At 44.7% G+C, this 25,738-nt stretch overlaps 1 protein-coding gene across 1 annotated transcript in view; it reads left to right on the top strand.

Annotated features, from left to right (window-relative positions):
* mcf2l2 (MCF.2 cell line derived transforming sequence-like 2) overlaps positions 1–25,738 on the top strand; it is a gene marked incomplete at its 5' end in the record, with an annotated part of 156,436 nt that overhangs the window by 86,987 nt on the left and 43,711 nt on the right. The window contains 8 exons of the mRNA XM_079507069.1: positions 240–309; positions 2,596–2,688; positions 3,915–4,007; positions 6,433–6,555; positions 9,173–9,253; positions 9,941–10,081; positions 16,716–16,808; positions 17,699–17,777. Of these exons, the coding sequence (XP_079363195.1) occupies positions 240–309; positions 2,596–2,688; positions 3,915–4,007; positions 6,433–6,555; positions 9,173–9,253; positions 9,941–10,081; positions 16,716–16,808; positions 17,699–17,777 (773 nt within the window). The remainder of the gene's footprint in view (positions 1–239; positions 310–2,595; positions 2,689–3,914; positions 4,008–6,432; positions 6,556–9,172; positions 9,254–9,940; positions 10,082–16,715; positions 16,809–17,698; positions 17,778–25,738) is intronic.

Genomic DNA, 25,738 nt, shown 5'->3' with positions numbered 1-25,738 from the left:
GAAGGATCTCGCTCTGTGACAACATTATCCCTCAAGGCGGTGACGATGAACAAGCACATTGAGACATCACATGTGTCACATCATGTGACGCATGTTCTTCTCTTGACTGATGTCTTCGGTTTATAATGAAAATGTGTGAAGAGTTGTGGCGAATTTAACGAAGAGCATTTAGGCTATGATTGTCAAATCAAAGTATTTGTAAATGAATATTGTTGTTCCTATTTCATTTGCGTTCACAGGACATTTCTGAAGGAGCTGGAGAATTGTGCAGAGAAACCAGAGCTGGTGGGGACATGCTTCCTGAAGAGGGTGAGAGAGAGAGAGAGAGAGAGAGAGAGAGAGAGAGTACTGTGAATTCACTAAAGCAGTGGTTTTCTGCTCTAGTGAATGCTGGGGACCACCTTGAACCCCCTCAAGGACCACTGGTGGTCCCCGGACCACTGGTTGAAAACCACTGCTCTACAGTAGAGGAAAAAGTACTCACATGTTTTTACTTAAGTAAAAGTATCAATACTGCAATGTAGAAATACTCTGGTAGTATCGAGAAAAAGTACAAAAGTATTGGCATCAAAATGCAGAATGTCCCATTTCAAGTTTGAAAATAGCCGATCTACAAGCTCACAATGCGCCCCATCGCGGCGCATTGTGAGGTTGTAGATCGGCTATTTTCAAATGGTCGAAATGTATCTAGGGAAGTGGTTAACGTATGTTTTGTAATAATAATCACAGTCTACAAAGTAACTAGTAACTTAAGTTTTCCAAATAATTGTATCGGAGTAAAAGTACAATATTTATCTCTGATTAGTGGAGTAGAAGTGAAAAACACATGGAAATTGAAAATACTCAAGTAAAGTACAAATACGTCAAAATTGTACTTAACACTTAGCCCGCTAGCATTTATTGAAACATGTGTTAATTAGTAAATTTATCTAATTCACGCCAGCATTTTTTTAATTTGAGCTCTTATTTTGAAAAGCCGCATTTCCGGTCCACTAGCAGTAGACATAACCTAGGAATCTACACGGAGCTGGGCAGGCCTTGTTTACAATGTGAATCCAGACCGGAGCTCTGGAGAGCTCCACATCGTCGCTCTGTGCCGTCAAAGAAACGTTGTTTTGACCAAAAATGCCATCTGGGACAAGGAATAGGAGATACAGGCGATTGAAAGAAAGGGATAGAATGAATTCTTATGGTGCCGATGATCTAAGATGGGCGACGGAGTCTTGTGACAACAACAGCTAGCTACCCGATGCTAACGTAAGTAGCATTATGGCTCGATCGATCAAATGCACTATAAAGCGCAATTGACAAAGGTCTTTGGCAATGGCGGTAAGCGTTAGTATCAAAATTAGGCTTCAATAATTATTGACAAAGGACTTCGGCAATGGCGGTATAAGTGTTAAGTTACTTTCCACTACTCTTAAGTACTTTTAAGTACAGTACTTATCCGGTCCTAAAACCCCCCCCAAAAAAACACAAGTTACTTTAAGTAGTAAATTATTTCCCAGCCCTGAGCCTCTAGAGGTCTAAGTTTACTGTGTATTTTATAATGGCTTGAGGGACAGAGGGAGTCGTGAGGCGCAGCCTCTCAGGTATTATAATACGGAGCTAAATTGAGACCTCACTTATTGGCTTATTGCTTTTCTAAAAGGATTACAAAATGTGCCAAAATGAAAATCATAGACACGTACAAACTAAGACACTTCTAATGCACTACAACACTGCCTGCCTGCTTACTCAGCCAGTCCATGGAGATGGCTTTGTGCTAGATGTCGCTAATAGAGAAACTAAACTTTACTGTTTTAGCTCAATCTCATTTGAGCTTCTTCATAAGCCCAGCCTGGGGCGGCGGTGGCTCAGTGGTAGAGTGGCCGGATGGAAACCATCAAGGTTCACAGTTCGAACCCGGGTTCCCCCAGAGTTAGTGTCGAAGTGTCCTTGAGCAAGACTCTGAACCCCTAATTGCTCCCGATGTGCAGGTTTTGTGCCTTGCATGGTTTCCTCCGCCATCGGTGTGTGTGTGTGTGTGTGTGTGTGTGTGTGTGTGTGTGTGTGTGTGTGTGTGTGTGTGTGTGTGTGTGTGTGTGTGTGTGTGTGTGTGTGTGTGTGTGTGTTTGTGTGTTCATACACCATGTCAATCATGTCTACTGCTGTGCAGGAGGATGCTAAACGTCTTAGTAGTGGTGCCAGCTCACGGCAGAAACATCTAAAGAGTTAAGTCTTAAAAAGACAAAAGAGTGGCCGCACACACTGATAGCCAAAGTGCCGATTATTTAGGATGCAGAGTAAAAACCAACGTTCGGCAGTACAACTGCCGAAACGTTCAGGGTAGGTAGCATGTCTACTGAACAGAAACCAGCCAGAGACAATCAAGGATTGGGGCTATCCATCTTAGAAAGTTAATTAATCGCCAAAGACCGTACAATTGTCATCAAATGGATTTGGTGACAATTATTGTACACTCTCTGAGTTGCAAATGGATCAAATCAGATGCAGCCTGGGAGCAGCCGACTGTAAACAGGATGGCAGTTTGTAGAGTTTCAGTTGTCGTCCTGTCTGTGTTATTATTAACCACCTCTGTTTGTTTGCTGTCAGAAAGAGGAACTGCAGGTCTACGAGAAGTACTGTCAGAATAAACCACGTTCTGAAGTCCTCTGGAGACAGTGTGGAGACAGTCTCTTCTTCCAGGTACGCACACACACACACACACACACACACACACACACACACACACACACACACACACACACACACACACACACACACACACACACACACACACACACACACACACACACACACTAATAAACCACGTTCTGAAGTCCTCTGGAGACAGTGTGGAGACAGTCTCTTCTTCCAGGTACACACACACACACACACACACACACACACACACACACACACACACACACACACACTAATAAACCACGTTCTGAAGTCCTCTGGAGGTAGTGTGGAGACAGTCTCTTCTTCCAGGTACACACACACACACACACACACACACACACACACACACACACACACACACACACACACACACACACACACACACATTAATAAAGACAGTCAGTGTGGAGACAGTCTCTTCTTCCAGGTACACACGCACGCACGCACGCACGCACGCACACACACACACACACACACACACACACACACACAGAGTGTTGTGTCACACACACACACACACACACACACACAGTGTGGAGACATCTCTTCTTCCAGGTACATGGTCACAGACACAACCACATGGCTCTCACAAGCACACGTCATACAAGGTTTCTGTGAAAACCACCAGGAACCAGTGGAATCTGGGCAGCTTTTGGATCAATCGTCTGTAGCATTCAATAATAAATAAATATTATTTTTAAAGCTGCAATCCTTAAGATGTCTGTCCTTCTTGTGAATTGAACCCAGGTCTCCCATGCGGGAGACATAGTTCTTACCACTGAGCTAAGATAGAAAGACTGCTTGGCCCTGTTGGTGCAACACCTCTTGTTAACCATCTCTATAGAACCACATCCAACCACTGCACTTGTACTAGTTATATTGTATTACATACTCTGTCTGCCATGTTGGATAAAATATCATTTTATTCACAACTTCTGGGTTGTAGCTTTAACAATGTTTTTACTGTACGTGTACGTGTGGTGTTTATGACTTTTTTGAATCCCGGCTCCTCCTCCTGTCTACATGTCGAAGTGTCCTTGGGCAAGACACTGAACCCTACACTGCCTCCAATGAGTCGGTCGGTGTGAGCTCGCCACCATTGGTGTGTGAATGTGGGAAGTGAGGACGCTGGCGTCGACTGTTCGCCGCTTCACCTCCCAATGTATGAATGAATGAACCCTTGTAAAGCGCTTTGAGCACTTGGAAAAGCGCTATAAAAATGCAATTCATTATTATTATGACCACAGGAGTGCCAGAAGAAGCTGGACCACAAGTTGTCTCTGGACGCCTACCTCCTGAAGCCTGTGCAGAGAATCACTAAGTACCAGCTGATGCTCAAGGCAAGTACATGCTGTGACTTACACTCCTTACCATGCTGTGACTTACACTCCTCACTTGGCCTCCTGAACGTTACACCGTAAAGCAGTGGTTTTCAGCCCTTTTCATATTATGGTCCATTATTCATTTGGCATTAATTTGCCCCTCGGAACACCATTTGATGAGATGTAGCCTCTCAGACGCAAAACGTTGAATATTTTGTTATCGTTGTATACGATTTTGTCCACAATTTTCATGCTGTATTTGTGTTACCCATAGCAGAGATAACAGGCAAACATTTTCTAATTATAATGTGTAGACTTCTGTTCTTGTAAATGAAGTAATGCAGATGTACTCAAGAGTTAAACATCTAATAAGGGTCCATTTGGTCACCAACTCTCCATCATTTAGCTGGGGGACCACCTGGAACCCCCTCAAGGACCACTGGTTGAAAACCACTGCCGTAAATCAGAGGTTGTTTTTTTGTTTTCTTTTTTCACATCCACAAGTATTAATTTAACACGTGTCAAAATGGAACCTTATGGGGTCAATTTAAATAAATAATCGTAAATAATAGTATAGTTATGTCTGACGACAAGGTTTTGTTCTGGAAGCTCCCCCGCTTGTCCACGCAAGCATACATGGGAGCCGAAGTCAGAGCGTGCAACAACATGTGCACCTCCAGCCCCACAGGCAGTATAGGGCAGGCTACTACAGAGCACCTCCAGCCCCACAGGCAGTAGGGCAGGCTACTACAGAGCACCTCCAGCCCCACAGGCAGTAGGGCAGGCTACTACAGAGCACCTCCAGCCCCACAGGCAGTAGGGCAGGCTACTACAGAGCACCTCCAGCCCCACAGGCAGTAGGGCAGGCTACTACAGAGCACCTCCAGCCCCACAGGCAGTAGGGCAGGCTACTACAGAGCACCTCCAGCCCCACAGGCAGTAGGGCAGGCTACTACAGAGCACCTCCAGCCCCACAGGCAGTAGGGCAGGCTACTACAGAGCACCTCCAGCCCCACAGGCAGTAGGGCAGGCTACTACAGAGCACCTCCAGCCCCACAGGCAGTAGGGCAGGCTACTACAGAGCACCTCCAGCCCCACAGGCAGTAGGGCAGGCTACTACAGAGCACCTCCAGCCCCACAGGCAGTAGGGCAGGCTACTACAGAGCACCTCCAGCCCCACAGGCAGTAGGGCAGGCTACTACAGAGCACCTCCAGCCCCACAGGCAGTAGGCTACTACAACAACATGTGCACCTCCAGCCCCACAGGCAGTAGGGCAGGCTACTACAGAGCACCTCCAGCCCCACAGGCAGTAGGCTACTACAACAACATGTGCACCTCCAGCCCCACAGGCAGTAGGGCAGGCTACTACAGAGCAGAAACCTGCTACACATCCATGCATCCATGCGAGCATGCATGGGAGCCCAACCATGTGCCCTCATGTTGTTGCACTCCAGTGTTGAATGCGGAAAATACCTGATCTACTGCACATGCTTACGGGATGCACACACAGATCCGACGCTCCAAAGGTCTGACATGCGGAACGCCGTGCGGCCCGTGCAGATAAGTTTGTATTTTATAGCTTAGTGATGTCATAAACAGAGCACAAGGAGCTGGTGTTGTGGTGGTGATTAGGATGCGAGCGCCGGTGCCCCCCCCCCCAGAGGTAGTGTCGTAGTGTCCTTGAGCAAGACACTGAACCCCTAATTGCTCCCGATGTGCAGGTTGGTGCCTTGCATGGTTTCCTCCGCCATCGGTGTATACATGTGTGTGTGTGTGTGTGTGTGAATGGGTGAATGTAATGCACAATCTATGTAAAGCACCTTGGATAAAGGCACTTTATAATATAGGGCCTTTATCCAAGATGCTTTACATAGATGGTGCATTTATATTATAAATGCATCATTTACCATTCAGCTGAACTGTCCAACAGTCCAAAAGCAAGACTACATATAGACTACATATACTACATATACTGTATAAATACTTCTGTATAATATAATGATAATACAGTAATTCCCTTTATTCCCCCCCCCCTCCTCATCCATGTTTCTTTTTTTAAACTCGCCCCATTCAATCAACAAATTTGTGGACATGGAAAGTTCAACATACCATGGGAAATCCCCCCCCACCCAACGCACGCACGCCCCCACCCAACGCACGCACGCACGCACGCACGCACGCACGCACGCACGCACACACTGTCACTTCCTCTTACTTACACCAACGTACGGTCAGCCACTCTCACACTCAACCAATCACTCATTCAAATCATGGGAAAAGTACTCATAAAGTATACTTCAATGTAGAAATACTCTGTATGTATGTACTTAAACTTTAACGTACCAAAAGTAGAATAAAGTACTCATTGTTCAGAATGTCCCACAACTACTAACTCTCTCTCTCTCTCTCTCTCTCTCTCTCTCTCTCTCTCTCTCTCTCTAGGAGATGTTAAAGTGCAGTAAGGGAGAGGGGTCAGTTGAGCTGGAGGAGGCTCTGGCCACCATGCTGGACATCGTGAAGTCGGTCAACGACTCCATGCACCAGATAGCCATCACTGGCTTTGAGGTCAGTAGGCCACATGCCACCAAAAAGATCCATGTGCATCAGGGCACTCATTACTCTGTATTAGTGGTTACTTTGGCCTCATTCAAACCTATCAAACCAATGTTCTGTGCTCTGTCTGTGTTTTAAACCATTTTGGGCGGGAACCCCTTTTGGTGTTTTAAAGCATTATGTTATGCTTTAGCTATTTAAAAATAGCAGATCTACAAGCTCGTAGCGCGGCACCGAGTGCCGCGCTATGAGCTTGTAGGTCTGCTATTTTTGAAAAATCGTGAAAATGCGGAACAAATCTTTGAATATATATTCTCTCAGAGCGAACGTTTTTAACTCAAATCTTTGCTTCTGCCGGGGTTCCTGGAACAACATATTTTCAGATGGGGGTCGGTGGATTACATATCATTTTTGGGGTCCTTGACATGAAATATTGAGCACCACTGATACAGAAACATAGGTATTTCAGAAAACTGTCAGGATTTAGAAGGCCTAAATGGGTTAATGGCTGCCACAATGCAATTCCAATGGGAGTCACATGCGGTTTGACCAAACATTTGTGTTTGACGGGGCAGCAATCAGCAATCAAACACAAATGTTTGGTCAAACCATGTGACTCCCATTGGAATTGCATTGTGGCAGCCATTAATCACAGAAGACAGAGCACAGAACATTAGTTTGATAGGTTTGAATGAGGCCTCAACCTTTTAATACCAAGCACCACCTCGGAGAATATCTGGCTCTCCAAGTACCATCATGATAGCTGATGTTAACCCATTTTGACCTGAGATCAATTTCTAAACATGTCTTCTACATCCTGACAGTTTTCTGAAAAAGCTATGTTTCTATGTCGGTCGTTTTTCAAAAATAGCAGACCTACAAGCTCGTAGCGCGCCACTCGGTGGCGCGCTATGAGCTTGTAGATCTGCTATTTTTCAATAGCTAAAGCGTAACACAATGCTAACACCAAAAGGGGTTCCCGCCCAAAATAGGTTAATACAGGAGCGTAGACCTGCCCCATCCTATTTGTTAACACAGGAGGGACATTTAAATTTTTCTTAGATTATTATTTTTTTCCATACCTAAGCCAGTGCTCTGACGAAGCTCAGTCTAATCCGCATAACTAATGATATTTCTAATTCATTAATCCATTCTCAAATCGACTCGGTGTGTGCTGTCATGCTCATTTCAGCACGGCTGGAGAGCCTAATTTCAACCAATTGCTTGGTCAGAAAAACTACCTGTAGTAATATGAATATTTCATTCCACTTTCCGTCGTTTTGTGTATATCAGGCGTTTAGTCCATTTTGGGCGGGAACCGCTTTTGGTGTTTTAAACATTATGTTATGCTTTAGCTATTGAAAAATAGCAGATCTACAAGCTCATAGCGAGCCACCGAGTGGCGCGCTACGAGCTTGTAGGTCTGCTATTTTTGAAAAGTCTTGTATATTGAGCACCACTGGTATAGAAACATATGTATTTCAGAAAACTTTAAGGATTTAGAAGACATTTTTTAAATATCGACGTCCGTCCTAAATGGGTTAATTTGTCAAAATAATTAAATTAGAGGTTTGGGTGTGTGACTATCTCAAACAGTTAATCTGCCAGTTTAGTGATTGGGTGTAATTCAAATGACGGTATGCTGTCATGCCGTGGAAAAAAAGATCTACTTTATCTTGCATTATCAAGCGTATTTGACGATATCTTCAGTCAACGACGCATATCTGAAGCTTTGCTTAATCTGATTGTTTCAATTAAATAAACGTTGCTTGAAGCTGTCAGCGACTGATAGCATCACAGGATGCCCTGAAGGTGCCATTTCGATGATGAAAGAACACATTTTGTGTAATCTTTTGAAGGTCTGGTGGGTCACTTTGGTGATTTAGAGAGGCCTGGTTTATGTTTATACTGTCATGTTTTTCTGTTTTTCTTCCCGTATTTTCACATGATATTTGAAAATACAGGTTGTGACTTCAAGTGTGAACATGAGGGTGTGTTTTGTAGTAGTATACCCTGAACAAGGTCTGTCCGAGAACGTTGGTCTTTGTTGTCTCTGTGTGTCCACAATAAAACATTTGGTACTGGCAGCTACGAGTGTGCGACGATACATTTTGTATTATTTGTGTTTTGTAGTGGACCTTGTCTACCTTTCTCTCCCTCGTTTTGTGTGCTAATGTCCTGCCTGATGAGCTTTACCACTTTACCAGCTGTGATCTTGGGTTAGCACTCGATCGTTAGCTGTCTCTTTGTTTTGCTTCTTGGCTTGTTTCCCCACACCTCTCTGAATCTAAACTGTCATTTAGTCTTTGCTACAATTTAGGATTTAGCACAATTACAAACAGATGAAGAAGGTGTACCGTCCGTACCGTGGATGAACTTAGACATGAACCTGCATGTAGATATGAACTGCAGGGCTGTGGAGCCGATTGATTGATTGATTGATTGATTGATTGATTGATTGATTGATTGATTGTATTTATTAACAGTTTGCAGAATATTTCAAGTACAACTCAATACAAAAACTGTTAACTGTGGACGACACCATAAAGCATTACACTTGTTTACAATAACTAACATGGACGTGTGTGTGTGTGTGTGTGTGTGTGTGCGTGCGTGTGTTTTCCCACAGGGAAATCTGAGTGAGCTGGGGAAGCTACTGATGCAGGGCTCTTTCAACGTGTGGACAGACCATAAGAAAGGCCACAGCAAGGTACAACTTTCAATTTACAATAAGCAAGAACAAAACATGGTAATACATCAAATACATGAAAAATAGTCATCAAGAATCATACGTACTGTAGGATAAGAACAGTGGAATATCTATATAATGTAATATAATTATGCGTATACACTATAGAGTGCTATGTCTACAAAAATGATATCTAATTTACATAAGTTGAGCCTTTGCGTACGCCTGTAAGGTCATCGAGGCTAGGGCAAGTGCTACCGCAACTCGACAAGTGCTACGGGCACTTGCGTAGCACTTGCCCGTAGATGGAGGTATTTCGAGGAAGAAATTGGTTGAAGATTGGTTGAAATAGCCATCTACCCATGCTTCAAACGAGCACGATGGCACACCTAATCAGCACCAAACATTTGCGGACTAAGCGGCTAAATCTGGCATTAAAAATATTTATTATTTTATCGAATATCTTAGTTAAAGTGAAATTGTGTAATTGAGTTGACACGTTTTTTAAGGGTATCGGTATAATCGCAATATGACACTCGAGGGTGTGCTTTACCGTGATTATTGTCACTTCAGTGACGCTGGCGCAGCTCGGCTAAAGCCTCAATCCTGACCGCATCACTGTCGCGCCAATAATCACGGTAAAGCACACCCTCTCGTGTAATAATTATTGCTTAACTAATTGCTGGGGTGACATCATGGTGACTTCAGGTGAAGGACCTGGCGAGGTTTAAGCCCATGCAGAGACACCTGTTCCTGTACAACAAGATGCTGCTGTTCTGTAAGAAACGAGAAGAGACCACGGACGGTCACGAGAAGACCCCGTCCTACAGCTTCAAGCACTCCCTGAAGGTCAGTCACAACTAGCTGGCCCTTAAGACCCCGTCCTACAGCTTCAAGCACTCCCTGAAGGTCAGTCACAACTAGCTGGCCCTTAAGACCCCCTCCTACAGCTTCAAGCACTCCCTGAAGGTCAGTCACAACTAGCTGGCCCTTTGGCCCTGAAGGTCAGTCACAACTAGCTGGCCCTTAAGACCCCCTCCTACAGCTTCAAGCACTCCCTGAAGGTCAGTCACAACTAGCTGGCCCTTAAGACCCCCTCCTACAGCTTCAAGCACTCCCTGAAGGTCAGTCACAGCTAGCTGGCCCTTAAGACCCCCTCCTACAGCTTCAAGCACTCCCTGAAGGTCAGTCACAACTAGCTGGCCCTTAAGACCCCCTCCTACAGCTTCAAGCACTCCCTGAAGGTCAGTCACAACTAGCTGGCCCTTAACTCTTTGAGAGTTTCATGGATTTCTATATAGTTTTTAGACTTCTCTATGGCAGAATGGCGTTTTTGAATGATTTATTGAAAATTCTCTGTTGTGAATGTGTGACAACGAAAGACCTTCAGAGAAAGCTTGGCTTGTCTGCTTCCAGGAAAAAAATGAACTGAGTTGATAAAATGTGTAGTTGTGGTGTTGGAAGCCATTTAAAAGAGCCTGCATTTACACTGGGTAGTGTTTCTAGGACAACAAAAAAAGTTATGACCGGTTGAAGTTTTATTTTCTAAATAACTTTTTTTCTGCTGGGCGTACATAGCCATGCAATATCTCATTTTAAAGGGTGAGTTGTCTAGTTCAATTAAAATAAAATAAAAAGTTTCTCACATGTACCACTGTAGATATTTTGCCATCTATAAATAGCATGGTCAGTCATGATCAATCTGACCTATCCAGCTAAAAGTCCCCCTAGCTCTGAAATGGAACATCATATAAACTCAATTCTTTTTTGGGGTAAAATTAGACATTCTAACGCACATTTTGATATATACCATGTTTACATAGTCTTACCAGTACCGTGTCTATTCATGCATGTATCTCAAAAACCTGTTGTGAAGAAACAGTTTTGATAAAAAACTCATCCAAGGACATTGTTTTGATATGACTTTGTGCCCATGATATGTATCAAAATATAGACTTGAATGTATACTGTATTATAACAAAAAAATTGGGTTCTTACCATCTACCGTTACAGAGTAAATCACAGTTGAAACTCGCTTAGTCAAACCATAAACCTCAGACTAGTGAACAAAATAGCCATGACAGGTCTAACTCATTGTAAAAGCTTGTCTTTTATTTTTTATGACTACTAACATAATACAATTATAATAAATATTACAGAAAATAAATAGGCCTACATACAAAACAGTTGTCCCCAAACTCCCCAGTGTCCCCAAACCACTGCATTCCAGTTGTTCTTGACGGTGTGTGTGTGTGTAGGCTAAATTTAAAAAAAAAACAACAACTGAAATGAATGAATGCATCCGGTTCAGTGTCGGAGAACTCCATCGCAGTCTTGACTCTTCGTCTTCATCATCATCATCATCATCATCATCCTCCTCCTCCGATGCCAGTTCTAAATATATAAAAATAAACATTTAGCTGTAGTCAGCCCGGCCAATAGCCAGTTGGGGGGGGGGGGGGGGACGTAGGCTATCTGACATCATCGTCATCATCATCATCACACGGAGACACACTAAACAATGTACAATCATGATTGTATACAATATACAATGAATGCAATTATCATGCAAGCTCAGACGTCAATGAAACGTCATACAGATCTTATATAATACGCTACTGTTAGCTTCACTCCCCGTCCCCCCTCCGATCCTTGTAGCAACGTCATCATAACCACGCGTTGCTTCAGTAAACGATGCATGTTTGTTCTCCGTCTTTGTAGACAGTAAATAAAAGGAGCGAACATTACTCTAAAGATCAGATCGCCTATAAGGCACGCTACAATATAAAATACTTGTACTGCCATGCGTGCATGCCTGCTACGATACATTTGTACTGCAACAACCAACCGATCGACACCAACCCCCCCCTCCAGCCCTTAGCCAGCACCAATGCACCGACCAACACCATTAGCCAGCACCTTCGGTGCTGGCTAATGGCTGGGGGCCATCGTGGTGAGTCATTCTGGCGTCATGATCTGACTAGTAGTAGTAATTATCCAAGCATCTATTTGTAGCGATCATCTTATGATTTCTGATCACTATAGAAGGGCATTTTCTACAATAAGATTACCTCAAAACATTCCGGGTTGATCGTCTTCTTCAATGGTTTCCCGGTATAGCTCATCGGACGACGATGGGGAGACAATGAAAAAAGGAGGGAGGGAGCAGCGAGTCTCGCTGTAAGCACTGGACCAGGGCTACTCCGCCTGGAGAAGGCGACTGGGACGCGTATGGATCAATACTACTACCACAAAACTCGCTCAAATAAATAGTACTGCTTTCAACTTTTTCTGCTAGAAAATCGCTCGGGCGAGACGGCACACAGGCAAAACAATGAAAACTATGAAGACTCCCTCTGCCCCCACTGTTTACAGGGGGTGGGACCAGCTTCCAATGGCAACACGTACACGTGTGTCACGTGACACGGGTTTTCTGGGTAATGTAGTTGGAATATAAGCTCAGGAATTTAAACAGCGCTTCGGAGCATATTAATATGTTTAGATTAATCAAAAAAGAGAAAGACGCCAATTGGCGTCATTGCTCATTTACGGAATTCTGATGAAGACGCCAATTGGCGTCTTTGCTCTTCTAAGGGTTAAGACCCCCTCCTACAGCTTCAAGCACTCCCTGAAGGTCAGTCACAACTAGCTGGCCCTTAAGACCCCCTCCTACAGCTTCAAGCACTCCCTGAAGGTCAGTCACAACTAGCTGGCCCTTAAGACCCCCTCCTACAGCTTCAAGCACTCCCTGAAGGTCAGTCACAACTAGCTGGCCCTTAAGACCCCCTCCTACAGCTTCAAGCACTCCCTGAAGGTCAGTCACAACTAGCTGGCCCTTAAGACCCCGTCCTACAGCTTCAAGCACTCCCTGAAGGTCAGTCACAACTAGCTGGCCCTTTGATCACTCCCTGAAGTTGTGAGTTTTTAAAGTGTACATCAACAGAGTATACAGTAGATCAACAAGAACCAGTGATTATTATTACCCAAGGGAACCCTGTTATTCTTTACATCTTATCTCCAAAACAAACACACGCACGCATGCACGCACACTCTCTTTCTCTGCAGGAAACGGGAAGTTGTGAATTGTACATAGATGACAGGACAGTTGTCCTGTCATGTACAGTTTGTGTATATTCACAACTTCCCTTCCAAAAATAAATCAAAAGCTGTTTAATCAACCGTTTCCTTATACCCCTGACCATTCTTTTTTTAGTCTCAATATCGTCACTGATATGATATAGTGATGATGCTGAGGGTTAGGGTAAACCAGAAATGGTTGATTAAACGGCTTTTGAGATAATAACAAGTACAGTTGGGTGCCACCGATATTGTCCCTTATCATTTGACCCATTTAGGCCTGACCTCAAAATTTTAAAAAATCCTTCTAAATCCTCCAGTTTTCTGAAATAAATATTTTCACGATTTTTCAAAAATAGCAGACCTACAAGCTCGTAGCGCGCCACTCGGTGGCGCGCTATGAGCTTGTAGATCTGCTATTTTTCAATAGCTAAATTATAACATGTTTAAAACACCAAAAGGGGTTCCCGCCCAAAATGGGTTAACTGTCCTTTTGCGCAGAACACGCAAACCACAGCAAAAAGAAAAGGACAATATCGATGGCCTCCAACTGTATACCGTTGGTTTAGAGAGGAAACATGGCGCGGGCACTCGATCTTTTCGTTATGAACTTTATGAACTTTGCTGCAGTGTTTGAGTCACGGAAGAAATGCGTGATGCGGGCCTGCAGCAGAACGAGATAGAGAGAGAGAAAACACAGGCTAAACGACGAACAAGCAAACAAGCAGTTCATCCCTTGTGACAAGCCGAGTTCCAGAGCCGCAGCATAGTGTCACAGTTTAAGTCAAACTAAAAGCATTATGGGTGGCTAACGGCATTAGCTGTTTCTCATGGCAAATAAACAAAGGCTTCTCTTTTCCAACAGTGTCTCTGCTGTCGCTGACATGCCGTATCTCTGTTTGAACAGATACAGCTGCAGAGCAAACCTCTGGCATAGTGATGAGGGTAGAAGTGGAAAAAAGTAGAGAAATAAGTAAAGGCATTTTGTTAAAGACGCTTTGTACTGTACGTACAAAGCATGGGTATGTATGCATGCATGCAGTGGCGTGCACAGACATTTAGAGGGGCAGGTGCTCAAGTGAAAAAAGGGCACCTTGTGCAGCGCGTGGAACCGGCCGGTTGCCTTAATAATAATAATAGTGTGAGATTTATAGATTTTGGGGCCTAAATAATATATTAGAAGAATTGATCAATGTCACCATGGTCCACATACTGTACACTACAGTGTACAAAAAATAAAATAAAAATGTATTTTTTTTTCTTTTTCAAAAGGGCACATTTGTCCAGAGGGAAAAGGGCAGGGTGCTCTAGCACCCCCTATTGCTATCTGTGCACGCCACTGCATGCATGCATGCCATACCAATATGCATACAATACTTGTATGAATGCCTGTTTTGTTCTATTCGGTAACACTCATCACTGTTGTGATTTTGGTTTGACCACACTTAGTGGTCAGTCGGGCCAGTCTCCATCTAACAAGGGTTGGTGGTGAGTGATGATTCATTTGAGACGCGCGCAGCGCCATGCACGGACCGAGAACATGGCAACACCAGGCGGTCTTGCGCAACACATTCTAGCGTTTATTACAGACACATAGAAATATGTACGACATACAGCATGGGTTCCCAAAGTGGGGTCCGGGGACCCCTAGGGGTACTTGAGGGAGTTCCAGGGGGTCCCCAGCTAAATGATAGTTTTGAACCAAATGGACCATTATGGGTCTGTAACTCAGAGAGTGTACAAATGTACACTTGTACATTTGTACATTGACACGAAAAAGTTTGGGAACCACTGCTATACAGTATATTAAATTGCAATAGTCCAGTCTTGAATAAATTAATGCATGGATAACCCTCTCCAGGTCGTTATGGGAGAGATGTGGCTTGACCTTGGCTAACAATCTGAGGTGAAAAAAGCTGGTTCTTCTGACCACTGAGCTGACCCGTCAATGAGCACATGACGTGCCTAGAAGATTATGTAAACAACAAGGATAAGAACAGAATGAACAGAACAGAACATGCATCTCGTATCATTGTGCACAGACAGACGTTCAGTCTCTCTGATAAAGTAGTTGATGGTCATCATCGTATCATGTGTATTAGTCTCGCGTGGCCAGACTGTTGCCTCTCGCAGTTTTCAAATGCTTCCGTCATACAGTATGGAGCAACGGAAGAGCTATCATGAGTAAAATAGAAAGGGGAAGTGGAGCCTTCTCCCCTCTCCCGTTTCGTCTTTTACAGTCGCGCAAATATATCCTAATAAAATTTGAAATAATTTAAGCATATATATATAGCTTGCTGCTTAGCAGAAATGGATATATTTTATTTAAAATATATTTTCGTGAACGGAAATGCCAGCTTCCTTACTGGTATTTGGGGAGCTGTAGTTCCAGACTCTATATAACATTGGGTGATTGTGGGATAGTTGTCTGGCTACGTGAGACTACCTGTGTTATCAATATGCTTACTGTAGGCACATGGTTGTTTCACACTGGCTCAAGCAGATAAGCTCATAAATCATGACACTCACTGGAGAAAGTATAACAATGGACCACAATGGAAACGAGAGCCCCTGGCACCAATTTGGGGGTCCTTTCCTTGGCACGAAAAAAGTTTGAGAACTACTGTTTTAGAATCTGCCTCAGGTCTTAACAATATTTAGACCTGAGGACGATTCTACAAAATGTCTTCTAAATCCTGACAGTTTTCTGCAAAAAACCGCATGTACAGTTGGAGGCCATCGATATTGTCCTTTTCTTTTTGCTGAGGTTTGCGTGATCTGCGCAAAAGGACAGTTAACCCATTTTGGGCGGGAACCCCTTTAGGTGTATTCAACATTATGTTATAATTTAGCTATTGAAAAATAGCAGATCTACAAGCTCGTAGCGCGCCACCGAGTGGCGCGCTACGAGCTTGTAGGTCTGCTATTTTTGAAAAATCGTGAAAATATTTATTTCAGAAAACTGGAGGATTTAGAAGGATTTTTTAGAATTTTGAGGTCAGGCCTAAATGGGTCAAATGATAAGGGACAATATCGGTGGCACCCAACTGTATCTATATCGGTGGTTCTCAAACATTTTCATGTCAACGACCCCCAAAAATATATGTAATTGGCCGCCGACCCCCATCTCAAAATACAGTATGTTGTTCCAGCCCCCCCCCCCCCCCCCCCCCCAACCCAGAAGCAAAGATTTGAGTTATAAACGTTCGCTCGGAAAGAATATATATCCAAAGATTTGCGCCACATATTCACGATTTTTCAAAAATAGCAGACCTACAAGCTCGTAGCGCGGCACTCGGTGGCGCGCTACGAGCTTGTAGGTCTGCTATTTTTCAATACCTAAAGTGTAACATACAGTAATGCTTCATGGGTCAGTCGTCGTCAGTGTCTCTCCATGTGTTTCCAGATGAGTGCCGTGGGGATCACAGAGACCATCAAAGGAGACATCAAGAAGTTTGAGGTGTGGTACAACGGGCGAGAAGAGGTGTACATCATCCAGGTATACTGCACTGCTTCCACTGCTGGGAAGTAACCAAGTACATTTACTCAAGTACTGTATGTACTTAAGTACAGTACAACGTTTCTTTATTCATATTTTCAAGTCACATAAAATATAACCCCTACTGAACTGAGTGGTGGTGCAACTCTGTGTGGGGGGGGTCCCCGAGGGGGTCCCCTGGAACTTCCAGACGCCACAGCAACGCGCCCAGGGGGCGTGTGGCCGGTTCCGGCAAGCCGGCCCGCGTCCGAAACGGTTGAGAAATGAAAGAGTTACCGTTTGGGGGTCCCCAGGGGGTCCCTGTACTGTACTGTCACTGTACTGTACTGTCACACCCGAAAACATCATATACCGTATACAGTTAATATGTGTGTGTGTGTGTGTGTGTGTGTGTGTGTGTGTGTGTGTGTGTGTGTGTGTGTGTGTGTGTGTGTGTGTGTGTGTGTGTGTGTGTGTGTGTGTGTGTGTGTGTGTGTGTGTGTGTGTGTGTGTGTGTGTGTGTGTTAGCGGGTCCGTAGATTCCATCTACTGTAGTACACTTTGACAGAAAGCACTATTCAAATAACATGTGAGAAGTGTTTGTGTCACTACAGAACATGCGTGTGTGTGTGTGTGTGTGTGTGTGTGTGTGTGTGTGTGTGTGTGTGTGTGTGTGTGTGTGTGTTTGTGTGTGTGCGTGTGTGTAAGGGTTTATTTCTACTCATATCCTCTGGAGGGCAGTGTTGCACCACAAAGCTGACCAACTGAGTTCCGTATAGCACTGATTACTAGAGTGTTCACTGAGTTTGACTTATCGTCGTGTGTGTGTGTGTGTGTGTGTGTGTGTGTGTGTGTGTGTGTGTGTGTGTGTGTGTGCTTGTGCGTGCGTGTGGTGTTTAATCCATCTACAGGCTTCCTCTATGGATGTGAAAAGCATGTGGGTGTCTGAGATCCGGAAAGTTCTTACGGGCCAGCTTGAGGCATGCAGAGGTAACACACACACACACACACACACACACACGCACACACACACACGCACGCACGCACGCACGCACGCACGCACGCACGCACGCACACACACACACACACACACTATTTCCCTCTCCCTCCTTTCATCTTGATCGCATTGCCTGCCCTCTAATAATTTGCCAGTGAATTCTAATGTGAATAGTGGGCGTGCGCGCACACACACACACACACACACGCACACGCACACGCACACGCACACACACACACCTAAACAATAATATCTCACCTTCTGTGTACTTTAACTCATCTCTTACCTAATATAATGGTCTCTCTACTACAGGTCTATGTGTACATTTCTCCATCTGTAACATACATGCATTGAGACATATATATATACATATAGTCATATACATATACATACATATACCGTGTCGCACTGCGACCCGTTTTCAGCTTGTAGATCGGCTATTTTTGCTATATTTGAATTGAAATCCTGATCTATTTACTTTTTGCTATTTTTGAATTGGATTCCTGAAAAGTAACCTTGTTATTCAATTTCACATGCATTTAGTTATAGTTATGTTAACTTTATGAACTAAATACAAATATATTGGACATATTGGTCATTCAGTACATGAATACAAGCATACAGGATACATCTGTGAATTGAGACCATTCATAAACGTTCCATAAAACGGAGGCCTCACCTCGCAACAGAGCGCTAATTCCTAGCATTGGAAAATACAATATTCTCTCAGGCTAATCATTGGCAAGAAGAAAAAAAAAGGAGGGAGGGGATCGAGACATGCTTGATTTATTGCGCCTTGTGTGCAGAATTTCCATATTAGGAACCGACTTTTGTGTTTGCACAATGGAAATTGTCACGTCACCCGCATATTTATCAACATTTCGGAGGCAGCCACCATCGCTGTCTGGAGACACACTTGGCATTCTATTGTGCAAACCGTCAAGTCAGGAGAATCGCACTTGCCATACATTGTTTGTGTGAACGAACGGCACAGAGAATGTAAGAAAAGCATAATTTCTGTTGTCGGTAATCGCATTCCATCAATCGTTTCCTCCTCCAGGTTATGGTAGAATCTTTGCTAATAGGATACAGAGACAAGTGTAGCCATAGCCATGTTGTTGTTCACTCTTCAGGACTGACGCATGCTTGTATTGTGAAGAAGTCTTTGCTTTGCTTTCGGTATGTGTGTGTCGACACACAAGCCCTGTTGACCGAGGTCTGTTGAGCAAAGGATATGATGATAGTGCATCATGCACGTCCACTCTAGCCCAAACAAACCTTACAGTATGTATTAATAGAGACGGCACTGGATTTCTCCTCCAATCCACTAGCATTAAGTTGCTCAAAAGCGCATGAGGCGATTTCACTCCTCCTTCCGGGTAGGAACAGAGTGCATTCTGGGATTGATTGGGCCAAACACAAGAACGCGCTGCCGCGTTGACTATCATGGCACGTGTTCAGCGTTCACGTGTCATCATGAACGTGCGCAATGATAGTCAATGTGTTTGGCCCAGTGCTGCAATACCAAATTCGGTCCATTTCGCCTCAGGGTTTCCTCCGGGTGCTGTCTCTATTAATATATACTCTAAGAGACAGACGGCAATACAGGAGGAAGAAAATCACCCCCTGTGTGAAGTGAGGGGGCGCTCTTATCCGAGTGGAATAGTAAGAGAGTGGGCGACACGCTTTGATCTCGCTGCAAAGCGGGTGCCTATGGGCTATAGTTCCAAACATTGGAACTATCCCATTGAGACAAAGCGGGTGCCTATGGGCTATAGTTCCAAACATTGGAACTATCCCATTGAGATAGAATGAGCAGAATGAGCAGCATTCCATTGTTGTTACAATGGGAGTCGACGCTAGTGTCGCCACTCTCTTACTAGATGACTCTGGCTCTTATCATCATATGTATAGTTTCATTATAGATATTCCACTGTTACGTTCTTAGCTTACGCATGTTTCTACTTTTTATGTATGTGATGTATTGCCATGCTTTTTGTTATCGCTTAATGTAAATCGCTCTGGATTATGAGTGTCTGCTATAAATGCCTAAATTGTAAATTGTACAGATCTCAATGAATGATGATTCATACATCATCTCATTCCGGCCAATCACAATTTGCGTCCTCACCTTCGTCTTCAATGTTTGTGTTTGCACAAACACTCAAAGCTGGCCATTCATGGTCAATGGTAGTCAATGTTTGTGTCAAGACAATCTTTACTGTTTACACAAACCCTCAAAGCTGGACATAGGAGGCGCTCTAGCGCCCCTCAAAAAATAGTACTCCTGAAGAAGATCCTAGTGGTCGAAACGTTGAATCAATAATAAACCACTGGAACCGAGTTTCTTTACAAGTGTTGCGGACTCTATTCTTTCCTCCTGTTGAGCTACCGAGCCATAGGTTTGGTGTTGTGGACTCTATTTGTTCCTCCTGTTGAGCTACCGAGCCATAGGTTTGGTGTTGTGGACTCTATTTGTTCCTCCTGTTGAGCTACCGAGCCATAGGTTTGGTGTTGTGGACTCTATTCTTTCCTCCTGTTGAGCTACCGAGCCATAGGTTTGGTGTTGTGGACTCTATTCTTTCCTCCTGTTGAGCTACCGAGCCATAGGTTTGGTGTTGTGGACTCTATTTGTTCCTCCTGTTGAGCTACCGAGCCATAGGTTTGGTGTTGTGGACTCTATTTGTTCCTCCTGTTGAGCTACCGAGCCATAGGTTTGGTGTTGTGGACTCTATTCTTTCCTCCTGTTGAGCTACCGAGCCATAGGTTTGGTGTTGTGGACTCTATTCTTTCCTCCTGTTGAGCTACCGAGCCATAGGTTTGGTGTTGTGGACTCTATTTGTTCCTCCTGTTGAGCTACCGAGCCATAGGTTTGGTGTTGTGGACTCTATTTGTTCCTCCTGTTGAGCTACCGAGCCATAGGTTTGGTGTTGTGGACTCTATTCTTTCCTCCTGTTGAGCTACCGAGCCATAGGTTTGGTGTTGTGGACTCTATTCTTTCCTCCTGTTGAGCTACCGAGCCATAGGTTTGGTGTTGTGGACTCTATTTGTTCCTCCTGTTGAGCTACCGAGCCATAGGTTTGGCTGTATGTAATCTGCAGTGGTGTAAAGTACTTAATCCGCTCTGAAAGAATATATATTCGAAGATTTGTGCCGCATTTTTATGATTTTTCAAAAATAGCAGACCTACAAGCTCGTAGCGTGCCACTCGGTGGCGCGCTATGAGCTTGTAGATCTGCTATTTTCCAATAGCTAAAGTATAACATAATGCTTAGTTAAAACACCAAAAGGGGTTCCCGTCCAGAATGGGTTAAGTACAATTTTGAGGTATTTCCAATACTTTAAGTTTTACTTCTACTCTACTACACCTCAGATCAAAATATTGTACTTTTACTCCACTACATTCATTTTAAAACTTTAGTTACTAGTTACTCAAATTAGTTACGTACTGTAGATGTAGATTATTATTACAAAACATACATCAACCACTTCAGCCCTTAGAGTATATATTAATAGAGACGGCACCCGGAGGAAACCCTGAGGCGAAATGGACATAGTGGCTGAATGTGGTATTGCAGTGCTGGCCCAAACACATGAACGCGCTGGTCCGTTGACTATCATTGTGCACGTTCATGATGACACGTGAACGCTGAACACGTGCAATGATAGTCAACGGCCAGCACGTTCATGTGTTTGGGCCCAATCAATCCCAGAATGCACTCTGTTCCTACCCGGAAGGAGGAGTGAAATCGCCTCATGCGCTTTTCAGCAACTTAACACTCCCATCGCCCAAGACGAAGTTCTTTGTCCTTTCTATTAGTAACGCCCGACGCCCAGGACGAAGTATTGTCCAAAAGACGAAGTTTATTGATATGAGAACGGATCGCATGGCTCTATAGCCCAGGCGCATCTGCTGGGCAATCCTGGGTGAAATCCGGTGCCGTCTCTATTCATATATACTCTAAGCTTCAGCCCTGTAGCGGTGCGAATATCAGCACACTGCACACCTGCCAGTAACATGTGTAGCGCTAAATAAATACATGTTGTGTCTTCTATAGTCTCCCCTCAGCTGACTCTGTCTTACTCTTATCTGCATGTACTGTCTTCTATAGTCTCCCCTCAGCTGAATCTGTCTTACTCTTATCTGCATGTACTGTCTTCTATAGTCTCCCCTCAGCTGACTCTGTCTTACTCTTATCTGCATGTACTGTCTTCTATAGTCTCCCCTCAGCTGAATCTGTCTTACTCTTATCTGCATGTACTGTCTTCTATAGTCTCCCCTCAGCTGAATCTGTCTTACTCTTAAATACATGTTGTGTCTTCTATAGTCTCCCCTCAGCTGAATCTGTCTTACTCTTATCTGCATGTACTGTCTTCTATAGTCTCCCCTCAGCTGAATCTGTCTTACTCTTATCTACATGTACTGTCTTCTATAGTCTCCCCTCAGCTGAATCTGTCTTACTCTTATCTGCATGTACTGTCTTCTATAGTCTCCCCTCAGCTGAATCTGTCTTACTCTTATCTACATGTACTGTCTTCTATAGTCTCCCCTCAGCTGAATCTGTCTTACTCTTAAATACATGTACTGTCTTCTATAGTCTCCCCTCAGCTGAATCTGTCTTACTCTTAAATACATGTTGTGTCTTCTATAGTCTCCCCTCAGCTGAATCTGTCTTACTCTTAAATACATGTTGTGTCTTCTATAGTCTCCCCTCAGCTGAATCTGTCTTACTCTTAAATACATGTTGTGTCTTCTATAGTCTCCCCTCAGCTGAATCTGTCTTACTCTTAAATACATGTCGTGTCTTCTAGTCTCCCCTCAGCTGAATCTGTCTTACTCTTAAATACATGTCGTGTCTTCTAGTCTCCCCTCAGCTGACTCTGTCTTACTCTTATCTACATTCCTCATGTTCATTCCATCCTACTCTGTTATACTGTACGTCAGTGGTTTTCAAGCAGTGGTCCACCAGTGGTCCATGAGGGGGTTCCAGGGGGGTCCCCAGCTAAACGATGGAAGAGTTGGTAACCAAATAGTTAAATGATTGTAAAAACATCTGCATTACGCTACTTAATTTACAAGAAATGTACAACTTAATTTACAACATAAATACAGCTGGAATTGTGGACAAAATTGTATCCAACGATAACAGAATATTCTTTAGTTTTGGGTCTGAGAGACGAGATATCATCAAACGGAGGTCCGTGGCTCAAATGCCAATAAATAATGGACCTTGAAATGAAAACGGTTGAAAACCACTGCTGTACATTCCTTTTTCCTGTCCTCGCCTCTCCTCCTCCTCCTCCTCCTCCTCCTCCTCCTCCTCCTCCTCCTCCTCTCTCTCTCTCTCTGCCCTCCTTTCTCCTGTCCTCGCCTCTCCTCCTCCTCCTCCTCCTCCTCTCTCTCTCTCTCTCTCTCTCTCTCTCTGCCCTCCTCTCTCCTCTCCTCCTCCTCCTCCTCCTCCTCCCTCTCTCTCTCTCTCTCTGCCCTCCTCTCTCCTCTCCTCCTCCTCCTCCTCCTCCTCCTCCTCCTCCTCCTCCTCCTCCTCCTCCTCCCTCTCTCTCTGCCCTCCTCTCTCCTCCTCCTCCTCCTCCTCCTCCTCCTCCTCCTCCTCCTCTTCCTCCCTCTCCCTCTCTCTCTGCCCTCCTCTCTCCTCTCCCTGCTTGTCCTCGCACAACCCGGTCTCACCCAAACACGGTGAAATAGCACGGATTGCATGTGTATGTAGTACGGTACATATACACACCTAGAAAACACCCAAAATCCGTACATATGACACAGAAATCCTCCCCATAGACTGTGACGGAAGGGCGCCGCCTCTACCGCCACGACGGACACCACCGACCGGCCCTAAAGCGCAGCGAGTTTCCGTGTTGAACGTTGCGAAGTTCTGTAGAGCCGACTCATCCCCGTCCGAGTTGTAACCCGATAGCACAGAATCGTATAAATAATGTCAAACCCGATCTCACCCATGAAACACGCTGAAATAGACCCGATCTCACCCATGAAACACGGTGAAATAGACCCGATCTCACCCATGAAACACGCTGAAATAGACCCGATCTCACCCATGAAACACGGTGAAATAGACCCGATCTCACCCATGGAACACGGTGAAATAGACCCGATCTCACCCATGAAACACGGTGAAATAGACCCGATCTCACCCATGAAACACGGTGAAATAGACCCGATCTCACCCATGAAACACGGTGAAATAGACCCGATCTCACCCATGGAACACGGTGAAATAGACCCGATCTCACCCATGGAACACGGTGAAATAGACCCGATCTCACCCATGGAACACGGTGAAATAGACCCGATCTCACCCATGAAACACGGGGAAATAGACCCGATCTCACCCATGAAACACGGTGAAATAGACCCGATCTCACCCATGAAACACGGGGAAATAGACCCGATCTCACCCATGAAACACGGGGAAATAGACCCGATCTCACCCATGAAACACGGTGAAATAGACCCGATCTCACCCATGAAACACGGTGAAATAGACCCGATCTCACCCATGAAACACGGGGAAATAGACCCGATCTCACCCATGAAACACGGTGAAATAGACCCGATCTCACCCATGAAACACGGTGAAATAGACCCGATCTCACCCATGAAACACGGTGAAATAGACCCGATCTCACCCATGAAACACGGTGAAATAGACCCGATCTCACCCATGAAACACGGTGAAATAGACCCGATCTCACCCATGAAACACGGTGAAATAGACCCGATCTCACCCATGAAACACGGTGAAATAGACCCGATCTCACCCATGAAACACGGTGAAATAGACCCGATCTCACCCATGAAACACGGGGAAATAGACCCGATCTCACCCATGAAACACGCTGAAATAGACCCGATCTCACCCATGAAACACGGTGAAATAGACCCGATCTCACCCATGAAACACGGTGAAATAGACCCGATCTCACCCATGAAACACGATCTCACCCATGGAACACGGTGAAATAGACCCGATCTCACCCATGAAACACGGTGAAATAGACCCGATCTCACCCATGAAACACGGTGAAATAGACCCGATCTCACCCATGAAACACGGTGAAATAGACCCGATCTCACCCATGAAACACGGTGAAATAGACCCGATCTCACCCATGAAACACGGTGAAATAGACCCGATCTCACCCATGAAACACGGTGAAATAGACCCGATCTCACCCATGAAACACGGTGAAATAGACCCGATCTCACCCATGAAACACGGTGAAATAGACCCGATCTCACCCATGAAACACGGTGAAATAGACCCGATCTCACCCATGAAACACGATCTCACCCATGGAACACGGTGAAATAGACCCGATCTCACCCATGAAACACGGTGAAATAGACCCGATCTCACCCATGAAACACGATCTCACCCATGGAACACGGTGAAATAGACCCGATCTCACCCATGAAACACGGTGAAATAGACCCGATCTCACCCATGGAACACGGTGAAATAGACCCGATCTCACCCATGAAACACGGTGAAATAGACCCGATCTCACCCATGGAACACGGTGAAATAGACCCGATCTCACCCATGGAACACGGTGAAATAGACCCGATCTCACCCATGAAACACGGTGAAATAGACCCGATCTCACCCATGAAACACGGTGAAATAGACCCGATCTCACCCATGGAACACGGTGAAATAGACCCGATCTCACCCATGGAACACGGTGAAATAGACCCGATCTCACCCATGAAACACGGTGAAATAGACCCGATCTCACCCATGAAACACGGGGAAATAGACCCGATCTCACCCATGAAACACGGTGAAATAGACCCGATCTCACCCATGAAACACGATCTCACCCATGGAACACGGTGAAATAGACCCGATCTCACCCATGAAACACGGGGAAATAGACCCGATCTCACCCATGAAACACGGTGAAATAGACCCGATCT

Source organism: Electrona antarctica (assembly GCF_951216825.1).
Source record: "Electrona antarctica genome assembly, chromosome: 7".
NCBI classification, from domain to species: domain Eukaryota; kingdom Metazoa; phylum Chordata; class Actinopteri; order Myctophiformes; family Myctophidae; genus Electrona; species Electrona antarctica.
This window is presented reverse-complemented; position numbering and strand designations above follow the sequence as displayed.